At 38.6% G+C, this 10407-nt stretch overlaps 1 protein-coding gene and 1 long non-coding RNA gene across 2 annotated transcripts in view; one reads left to right on the forward strand and one right to left on the reverse strand.

The window, feature by feature from the left end:
- USP53 (ubiquitin specific peptidase 53) overlaps positions 1-7384 on the forward strand; it is a 22738-nt gene extending 15354 nt beyond the window's left edge. Inside the window, exons 14-15 of the mRNA XM_026034587.1 lie at positions 4123-4228; positions 5027-7384. Of these exons, the coding sequence (XP_025890372.1) occupies positions 4123-4228; positions 5027-6005 (1085 nt within the window). The 3' untranslated portion in view covers positions 6006-7384. The remainder of the gene's footprint in view (positions 1-4122; positions 4229-5026) is intronic.
- A 1107-nt stretch (positions 7385-8491) lies between these two features.
- LOC112943435 overlaps positions 8492-10407 on the reverse strand; it is a 2156-nt gene continuing 240 nt past the window's right edge. Inside the window, exon 2 of the long non-coding RNA XR_003248570.1 lies at positions 8492-10268. This is a non-coding gene — a long non-coding RNA (uncharacterized LOC112943435). The remainder of the gene's footprint in view (positions 10269-10407) is intronic.

Raw genomic sequence — 10407 nt, forward strand, 5'->3', positions numbered from 1 at the left:
TTTTTTTTCTTGATGTTTAATCTCCTGTACTTCTGTACTTTACAGTTTTAGCATATCAATGAAAAGAATTGATTTAAAAAAATGAAAATGGTTTAAGGACTGTCAAAATAAACAAATAGGTAGTTTCAAACAATATTTGGCCTTAAAAATTAATCTGCAGTTGAGTTTACCATGCAATGGACTTGTATAGTTTTAAAACTTTTACTGTGTATTGTAGATGCTTCTTCAAAGAGGCATTCATTCCAAGTRATCCTTAGATTTACCATAAAACATTACAGTAATGAATGTCTCAAACAGTGATAAATCTCTCATCTATTCAGTAATACCAATTTGGTGCTAAATTGTGAGTAGTTTCATAGCAAAAATATATGTAACATAAATAGAAAGTTCTCCATTTTTTGCATAATTTTGGCAGATAATACCTTTAGCATAAGTGGGCTCAGTGGGTACTACTGTCACTTCATGGAAAAGATAGTATAGAATTTGATTAGCTCACATGCACGAAGGGATAAAGACTTATTTAGACTCAGTTATTTGGCTGTCTAAAACCTGTGCCAGGGCACTACACAGGGAGACATTTAACAGCAGCAACTTGATTTCTCTGTGCCATATGAACAAGGCATGAACTGTTAGGTAAATACCACATAGATTCCTAGAAATTCCTGGAGATTCCTCTCCTTTTCATATGGAAGCAATGTGGAACTTTTAGCAGTGCCCTTGATTTTCACGACTGTGCTTAAGCGGTTCCTTAATTTTAATGGGAGCTGACTGAGCTGCTGCGCAGTGGCCGAGTAGCTGCCGTGGCCTCGTGCCGGGCGGCTCCTGGCTGCGTTACCACCAGCAGCAGCAGCAGCAGCAGCAGCAGCAGCAGCAGCAGCAGCAGTGACTCACGCGGCCCGTACGCGGCTCCAAGGACCGCTGCCCCGAGCCGCTGCCGGGATTCGGCTCAGGTGACCTGTGTGGCCATTTTCTAGGTTGTGTGCTCAATTTTGGCATGAAAATGCAAATATTAACCAAGCAAATATGGGATTCTTAATTTATATTGAATAGCTAGCTGTGGGTGAAGTTTGAGCTTGGAGGTTAACCTCTGTTTGTAAAGAGCTTGTGGCATAAACAGTGGGAGGCAAGGCTTTCCTCCTGCTTTAAAACAAACCAAGAAAACAACAACAGGAAAAGCAACCCACACAATCTAACAAAACTGTCTGTGCACATTTCTCCCATGTAGAAAGAAACAAATGTTTTGAATTTGCAAAGCAGGGTTCATAACATTGGAAATCCAGAAGTTTCTCCATTAGTAACTGTGGAGTCCAATAGCATGAGACAATTCCAATTGAATTCTGCAATCTTTGTGAAGCTCTAGTGAATAATAAGTGAATATTACTTCTTGGYCTCTTCAAAAATAAACAAATAAACAAACTCTCCAAGCCCATAAAACATACTATTGGAAAAGAAATAACTGTTTTTTTCTTCAGGGAGACCATACTTAACAAATTAAAATAATGTGTGAGCATATTATTTCTCCAACAAAATCCAGTTATTAACCTTTGTGATGCAGCAAATGTGTATGACTGTCCTATTTGAAGAAYAGAGTAATTCTTCAAATTCAATTTACTTGACATATAAAACAGGAACAAAAAATGCCCTTCTGGGGTGTCTTTAAATGGCAGGTTTACTGTTATTCTAGACAAACATAGCTAATGGATAAAGCAAGCAGGCTGATGAGCCTGATCTGCTAAAAGTCACCGCTCTGAAAACTGCAGGAAGGCTGGGAAGTGAGAAATGGTTTAGTGAGAAATTGTTTGCTGATGCTTAATCCCGACAAACCAGAGGGCAGCACCAATCTACCCATGACGCTCAAAATAGTTCTGGCGGTGTTTACAAGACACGTGGCCTGCTTTACTGACGTGATTTAAGTTGTGTCGAGAAAACTTCTTATTAAGGGAGAGAGCATAGCCTCCCTGCACACATCTCTGTTAGTAATGCCCAGAAAGACAAGCCCAGAGATTTGAGTACACTGTAGGAACAAAACGTATGGTCCTGCTGTATGTGAGATTTTCCCTTGAGAGAGTGTGGAAGAAAGCTGCACTGGGTTTGGAGAGAAAAAGGAAGCAAAATATTCTGTGGGTGCTGTTAAGCTTTGTGAGTGAGTTTCACAGGTGGCGAAACAAGGATCAGACTGAAAAGAAGGCTCATAGTTAATGAATGTCCTTGGGTAAGGTGTTCTTTGTTTTACTTAAGCTAACGCCTATGCAAGCACCCAGCAAAACAGTGGAGCTTTGACTTTTATTTTTTGTCCAGATGCTTGAAGCAAAAGAGGAACCATGAATTAATATACAGGAATTGCTTGGCCTCTGCTCCAGAGGGTGTGGGGAGGTTGTTTTTTCCCCTGAATATTCCAGTTTGGACAAGCTATAATGTGTTTACTTTCTAGGCTAGGACTGCTTTTTTTTTTGTTCCACCTTTCCAAAGCCTTCCTCTTAATAAGTTCCTCTGCCCCTTCAATTGAATGCAGAAAAATATCTGTGATCAGGAAGAGAAATGTATTACAGTAACTGTTTAACTGTTGCCTATGCGTTACTTCTTGTTTTCTTATTCTTCATCTTATGAAAATCTTAATTGTCCACTCAGAGGTGAAAATGTATGTCTATAAATGTTAAAAGCAGCCTGGTTTGTATCTGAGAAAACAGAGTTACCTATAACTTATTGGTAAGCTTTTGATGAGCAGTTGATAGGAATGTCAAGTGTCCAGCTGAACTCACCACGAGGCCCCTATCTTCACATTTGTAAAGAGCCTAGAGCCAAAATTCCCCGCAGAGTCTGTCGCTGGTTTTAACCATGCATGGCTCTCGTGTCAGCAGAGAGAAAATAACACGTCTATTTTTAAGCTAGCTGGAATTCTGCGGGCCCAGGCGGCCCGTGTCCCGGGCAGCGGCGCTGGGGCGGCCGCCGAGCCCCGGCTGCAGCAGCGGCCGCCTGCCCTTTGCTGCCGCCTCCTGCCCGCCCGAGCTGCTGCCGCCTCCAAGGACCTGGCTCCCTTACACTCAGGCTCATTCCCACGGCTTTGGCTCGGGCTGCTCCTCAGACCAATCCCTTTGTGGATTTAAAGGGCAGTTGTAAGGGCAATTTTTCCTTTTTAAGTAGAAATGCTGTATATAAAGGATTGTTGTACTCCTAGTTTTCAAGTTAAATATCTCATCTTCAGACACTGCTAACCAAGAAAATAACTTAGCTAATTCCATTCCTTTTAGGTTAGCTATGTGACCCTCCTCAGTGTCGTGAGGCCTCTTTCAGTAACCATGTTGTTATATTCATTCTAGAGTTGTGGTAATGTTGAGCAATGCTGGAATAAGTTTTTATTTTATTTATTTATTTTTTAAAAAGTTTTAATAGGTTTTAGTTGAAGGAGAGCCTTATCGAAGGATTTCTCTTTTGACCTGGGGGCCCTTCTAGCCCTTATAATTTCTTTTCAGTGTCTGAGATGTAGCTGCTTTAGTCCTTTGTCTAGTAAAGGGTAGGAGAGACAGAATTTCTCAAGGCAAGTCTTCAGTTTCATTCAGAATGTGATTGGTTGGTTGGTTGTTTTCTGCTCTTTTCCCCCCAAGATTTATGTTCACAAAGCATTTCTTCCCTGCAACTTTATGCAAACTTGGAAAAGCAAACAAGCAAATAAAGTATTTTGCATTGTTAAATGACATCTTTTAAAACAGATCCGAACCATTTGTAGCTTTTGTTGATGGATGTTTGAGGGCAGCATATGTAATCCCATTGGAAACTGGCATACTTATTACCATCTACTGAACCAGAAACCATTCCCAGTAGGATACAAGCAAATAAAGGCCTCTTTGTGATGCTAATTTCTATTAATCTCAAATAAGCCAAGTAGCTATATAAAGCTAGTGCATGCATTTACAAAGTCAGTTTTCTTTTGAAAGACTTTGAAGCATTGATCACTGATTATAATGGCTCAGTCACTACGTCAGGAGCAGTCCTAGTATCTGTCTCTAAAAAAAATAGATGTCAGATATTAGCACGAATTATATATCCTATGCTATAGTGCTTTGTTTGTGTAACTGTTCTCAGAGGAGGTTTTAATTTTAATTTTAATTTTAATTTTTTCTGCAGCCCCAGACTTGAGGAAAGACCAGATAAATTTGGAAGTTAACTACAGACCTCATGTTAACCTCCCGAAAGAATTACATTTGCAGATGCCTAGTCCTCCAGTAAAGAGGTAACCAATAATGGTATTATTTTACTAAGAATGTTTCTAGTTATGTGATAGTAATCATTACTAAGTACATCAAAGTAAAGGAGTTTAATACTTTGACAGATGATGTCTTCTATGTTTCACATAACTGATGTGGCTAAAAGTTTTCTTTTTGGAAAAAGATTGGAGGCTTAATTTGGATGTTTTGTCAGTAGAACTAAATAACTATGTTGTTTTAAAGCATCTTATTCTGAGCAAAGGACCCTATTATTTTGTTTTGCATTTATGTGATATAACAGGTAGTGCTTAGACAAATTAGTTATTGAAAAGTTTTGCTAAAGAGTGAAAAGAGCTTCTGCTTAGAAGGTTGCTGGTATATGCCTGTAGTTTCTAATTTGACCTTTAAGTGCTTAGTACTTCCTAAAAATCAAGAACTTAAAAGCTAGCTGAGCGTAGAGATGTAACATCTCTAATCTTTCTTAAAAAGGATGCATCCAACAGTCCTAGGGATGCTTACTCAAGAATGGGGTTTGTATTTGATATAGTCTTTAGTTTTGATGGCATTTATCTTTCCTTAGGGAAACCGAATCTCTTGAGTTGCTTTTCTTTGGGCACCCTAAATTTCAAATGAAAGAAACCTTGAAATGATTGATGCAATTTTTAGCCTAATGCATCTATGTTAAGCAGCTCTTTAGTCAACTCCGGAATATTGAGACAGTGTTACTACAGCTGTCACAATATATACTCATGCTATTTGTGCTTTTTTATGGTTTAATAGTTTTACAGCTGCTTACCTTAATAACTATGTGCTTTGTATTTTAGAGCTGACCGGCCTGAGACTAATAGGAAACTTTTCCAAGGAACTCTACAGCCACTTCTTAAAGACCATGTTAGGATGGAAAGGAACAAGGCAAACGAACAAAACTCTTCAGAGTGGTTTAATCCAGAGAGGTTCGAGAAGATGAACGTGCCAGTATACTGCACGGAGAGCGTAGCCCGCCCTTACGCAGAAAACATCTGCGGAAGGAGGCCGACCCCCAATGACTTTCACTCCTCTTCTCAGCCGCAGCCTCATCCTACAAGAACTTTTGCCCCAAGGTTGGGCTTGTCGCCTTTGGTGCCCCAGCACGTGCCGGAGCTGCCTGCCGGGCTCCCCACTCCAGGCGAGCACACCGGGCACCCGCTCCGAAGGGGGGACGCACACTGGGTGCCCGAAGTGGTTTACCAGAATCTTCCTCCTCCTTTACCTCCAAAGAAATATGCTCTGAACGTTTTGCCAGGATCAGAAAATAGCTCAGCAGCAGATGTAAAATTGACAGATGTCTTGCAAAATAATCTCGGAAGGCAAGCAGTTGCACCTTTAAAATCGACCTCAGAAGCAAATGTATTTATAAGTGAACAAAGATTTAAAGAGCCATTTCAAGGGAATGAGCTGCTCATTCAGAAACAAGACTCTCCACCTAGCTTACCAGTGAATGACTTTTGGACTGTGTCTGAAAACTTTCTAAAGAAAGGATCATGTCATGCAGGACCAAGTGTTAGCTATGCAGATGCAAATGACAGTGTATCTCTAACGACTTACTTCTCAGTAGATAGTTGTATGACTGACACATACAGGATGAAATATCATCAGCGACCCAAGCTGTACTTGACAGACACTGGAGGCTTTCACAAAGAAAAGCACCCACCCTCAACTGGACYAGAACTGAGTGCTCCCTACCACGCCACTCTTGGGCCTGGTCATCCCACGTCTGAGCAAAGATACAAGGCAAATGTAGAAGGCATACACTGCAGTAGATAGATTGAAAATGATATGGATTTGACTTGCATTTCATAGAGTTTATACATGGATGGGGACCTTGAGTCTGCTTGTGTCTTAAGCAAGATATGGGCAACTGGGACCCGCTTAGGTGTTAGGACTGTTTCAGTGAATATGCAAGTAGAGCAGAACAGAGGATAAGAGGTGCTAAGATCCTGGTTCTTTGATATGTTACTCTTGTTGCCTTAATGTTTACCTCTGTTATTCAGCTTCGTCTTTTATAGTTTATATTGTAAATGGTCCCTTCAGGTTGTACGTATCTTTTAGCATTGGGATCAACTAGATGTTACTAATTTTTATAGAGAATTTAAATAGTTGCAGCTTAAGGAGCATTCCACCAGACTGCAAACTCTAAATAATATTCACAAATGTTTAAACTAACAAAAAGGATAAGCATACTACCATATAATGCAGTAAATATAAAGACTAGTATTTCTCCTGGTAGGTAACAGGAGCTGTTACTCGTTTTTCATCTGACTTCTGTGAGAGTCTGTGCTTTCACAAACCTTTAAGTGTCTTTAATACTAGTTTACCCAGCGAATTTTTAACTTGGAATTTAAAAAGCCTTAATAATTTATTCTTTTAGAACTGTTCTGGTTTGTAAGCATTAGGTAAGATTTTTAAAGGGAATTCAAATAAATCACAATAGTAGAATATCACAATAATACACCTGTGTTTGTATGCATTTTTAAACTAATACACTTATCAGATTTGTTCCCCATAAGGTATCTACTTTAACTTACTAAAATTCATTTTAACCACAAAAGGATGCAACAGAATAATACTCAACTGTCAAAGACACATTCTGTAAGGCCCTAGATGTATTGCTAGGTTCAGTTCAGACTGATTCTCTACTTGCATGCACAGGCAGCGTTGCTAGTGAACCTCCTATCTTTTTTTTCAGCTTGACATCTTGAACTAAGCTTAAGGGATCAGACATTCTGATTTTACTGACATAAATTTTTTTCCTTCTTCAGAGCAGTTCTACAAATGGTATAGCATCTTAGCAAATGAGGCTGAACCTACAGCCCTTGAGACTGTGGTCTCCAAGACAGTACAAGGAGGAGAGGTTCCCCTCTGCTCTGCCTTGCAATTTTGGCAGCTCAGACATTTACCATGCCTTTTGCAAACTTGATTTATTTGACTAATACGGAAGAAGATTATCTGGCTTTCATATGGTTAGTGAGTTAAATCAGCTCACAGAAATATTCCCTAGTGAGGGGAAGAAGAAAGGAAGGGGAACAAGATTTAACCTTTGTGGCAGCTGTTGAATGTTTTGAAATGACCCACCGCACCTTGTGGTATCGGAGACTTACACAGGCTCAGAATTCCCGTATACCTTCAGTCTACCTTACTGGTGAGTCATGTACTCTTTAGAAGTAGTGTTAGCAAACCCTCAATGACGCTGTCTGTAAAGACTGAATTTTGCAATTATTCATATTAAAGTGTTAACTTAAAATTCAGGTGGTGCTGATTACATCTACATATAAATGCCTTTTAGTGACGAAACTAATACCAGGAGGTTGTATATGCACGATAAACACTCTTGCTTATGCTTGCGCTGTTGGTCATAAAGGCTTTCATATGTTTATGTATCTTATGAGAGTCTGAGTGCTTCAACAAAATGTTGACAATTGTTTTAGTGTGATTATCCAAGGTATACATCTAAACATTAGGTTTGGTTACTYGGTTAAGTTAAATTTTTATAACCACTTTAACATATAGCAAAACTGGAACATGATATATGCAATAAATCAGGTATCTCTGATTAATCTTTATTTCTACCTTCTTGCTCAAAACTTCTTCTAACACTTAAAAAAATGAATTCTGGAATTTGTAGTGCTAATAATCAAATAGTTCTGCATGTGTCAATATGTTTGCTAGTAAATGGCAACCTAACAAAACTATCCTCTCATAAGAAATTCAGCTAAATAGAGAAAATATCTTGAATGTTTAAGACTTTGGAAGATTCCTATGTATTTTTGGAAAGGATTTGAAAACTTGTTTAAAAAAATAAACTTTTTTTTTCTATTTTACTCCCAGCAATGTTACACAATATGCAAAGCCAGTTATGTAAAGCTATCTTCTAATACTTATGTAAAAATGAAGGTTAGTATTGCAATTTGTAAATAATGTATAATTTGTAAAATGTTTGCAAAAATCCTGTATTTGAAACAACAGTATTTTAATGTATAAACTGCAGAGCCACTACTGTGAATGATGATGTTAAAAGTTATTTTTAAACATGCATAGCAATGTTAATACTTCTGTACAATGAGCAATATGAATGCCTRTTACTGATACCAATGATTCTGGTTTCCAGTAAGCACAACTGGTAAACTTAGTGATTTTTAAAGTAGCTGCAGTAATTCAGATGTACTTCAGTCTCCTTGCTTTGCCTGAAAGAAATCTTGCTAGACAACTTTTTATGTGACCTGTGTTTACCAGGTATTTAATTATAATAGTACATAGACAGCTATTTGAGACACCTTTGTTTTTATATTTGAATCTGCACTCCATGTATGTATGTAATATTTGCTAAMAAATATGTGATAACCTGTTTTGACTTAACTAGGGTGCCTATTTATTTTTTTATAAGTGTCCCCTTCTGGCTATAGATTTGTATAAGAGCCTAGATAATTTTTGTAACAGTAAATACATTTAACAAGTCTTGTAATTAATATATTTTTCAGTCCTTAGAATTATTTTCTTGCAAAGTTCTGCTTGTTTGAACTATCAGATAAAATTTAAAATGTCTTTCTCTTGTGCTGTCTTTGTTACTCTTGCATTCTTTTCTGAACAATTCTGGATTTCTAGAATTATGCTTTGACACACTGAGATAGTACTGCTAGTAATGATCGAATATTTGAAGAGATGGAGGCTGAATTATCTTATTTGAACAGCAAAATTAATTTTCTGAAGAATTTACTTATAACGCTAGTAAAATTACTTTTAGCTTTCTGAAGAGCCATGAAATACATAAAGCAATTGCACTACCCTAATATCCCCATTGCTTGATTCATTATCCTGGCTATCTTTCTGACTTACCAGTTTTGTTTCAAGAGGAGTAAGTTAAATTTGCTTGGGTATACATGTTTCAAGTGCTCCAGAGCATATGAAATAGCTTGAGCTCAATGCATCCTATGTCTGCTTTTGTTACCTTTATTTTTCCTGATGCTCCTTAAAATTTCTGCCATATCTGACTTGAATGAGCCAGAATCTTCTCTGGGAAAAAAAAAGCTAAAAGTCAGGATGCATTCTGAGGTGTCTGTCACCTTCACAAGGAGAAAGGGAGCAATGTTACAATGCCTTCCTGAYACCTCATTCCCTTAAGATTACACTATGAAAACTTTTGTTTGGGGGCAAGGGAAGACAGAACTATGCATGAGTAACAGCAGTCAGAAATATGAGCAATCTTGTACTTTTAAAAATTACTTCATTTGAAAAAACATTGCAATATGTGAAAATTTGATGAATTTAGGATTGTGCAGCAGTGGTTTCATCAGTGTTTCGGATCCAAAGCACTAGCAGATCAAGGCATCTCAGTCCTTAGAGAAGGCCTGAATTTATTTCTGATCATACAGGTGTGACAACATGAAGACAGAATGTCGTATTCCAACACGACATATTCCAAAAGGTACCTGACAAAATGCTCTGCACTCATGCACTCTGCCATAAAAAGACAGAACGGTGGAACAGAAAACCATAGTGGTGGCATCCAAGTCCCATGATTAACTTCTTGAAGGTAGAGCAGTAAGGAATAAAAATTGGCCTATGGAGAAAAGGGTTCAAGTTGCACTTTCAGTCTATACAAGAGCTCTTTTTTTACTCTCAGCCCCTCTACTGTCTGTCCTTTCTGTTATTTTATTCAAGTAGTACATATTTCCATTTACACTTAAACATTTGGGTACTAACTGCAAAAACACAGTTAAACTCTCTTATAGTACCTTAAGGCACAGTTTAGAGTAAGGGGAAAAAAAAAGAATAAACAGGATATGGATGACCCTAAAACCCTAAGCAATATTGCTTGTGCTACACCCAGGGTTATGTTGTGATTAGCACACGTATAAATATGTATATACAGTCTTCTGAATTCAGGCGCAAGCTGAGCCCTGGTCCGCAGTGCTTGTGCCGCACACGCAGTGCTCATCTTCCCCTCCTTGGTCCCACATGGAGCAGCCGGGTGAGGAGGCGAGCGCTCTAAAAAGAACAACACACGCTACTTTTCCACTGGCCTACGGTCTCCTGCAAGACATAAAAAGCATGAAAAATACCAAGCACGGGCTCAGATCTTGGAGCAGTTACTACGCATTTTCCTAAGAAGTTGCTCCCCACCCGGAATCTCCGTTCCGTTTCCGCGGCGGCCCGGGGCAGCCCCGCAGCT

This window comes from Nothoprocta perdicaria, unplaced genomic scaffold (assembly GCF_003342845.1).
Source record: "Nothoprocta perdicaria isolate Ctin4 unplaced genomic scaffold, notPer1 scaffold_149, whole genome shotgun sequence".
In the NCBI taxonomy this organism is placed as follows: domain Eukaryota; kingdom Metazoa; phylum Chordata; class Aves; order Tinamiformes; family Tinamidae; genus Nothoprocta; species Nothoprocta perdicaria.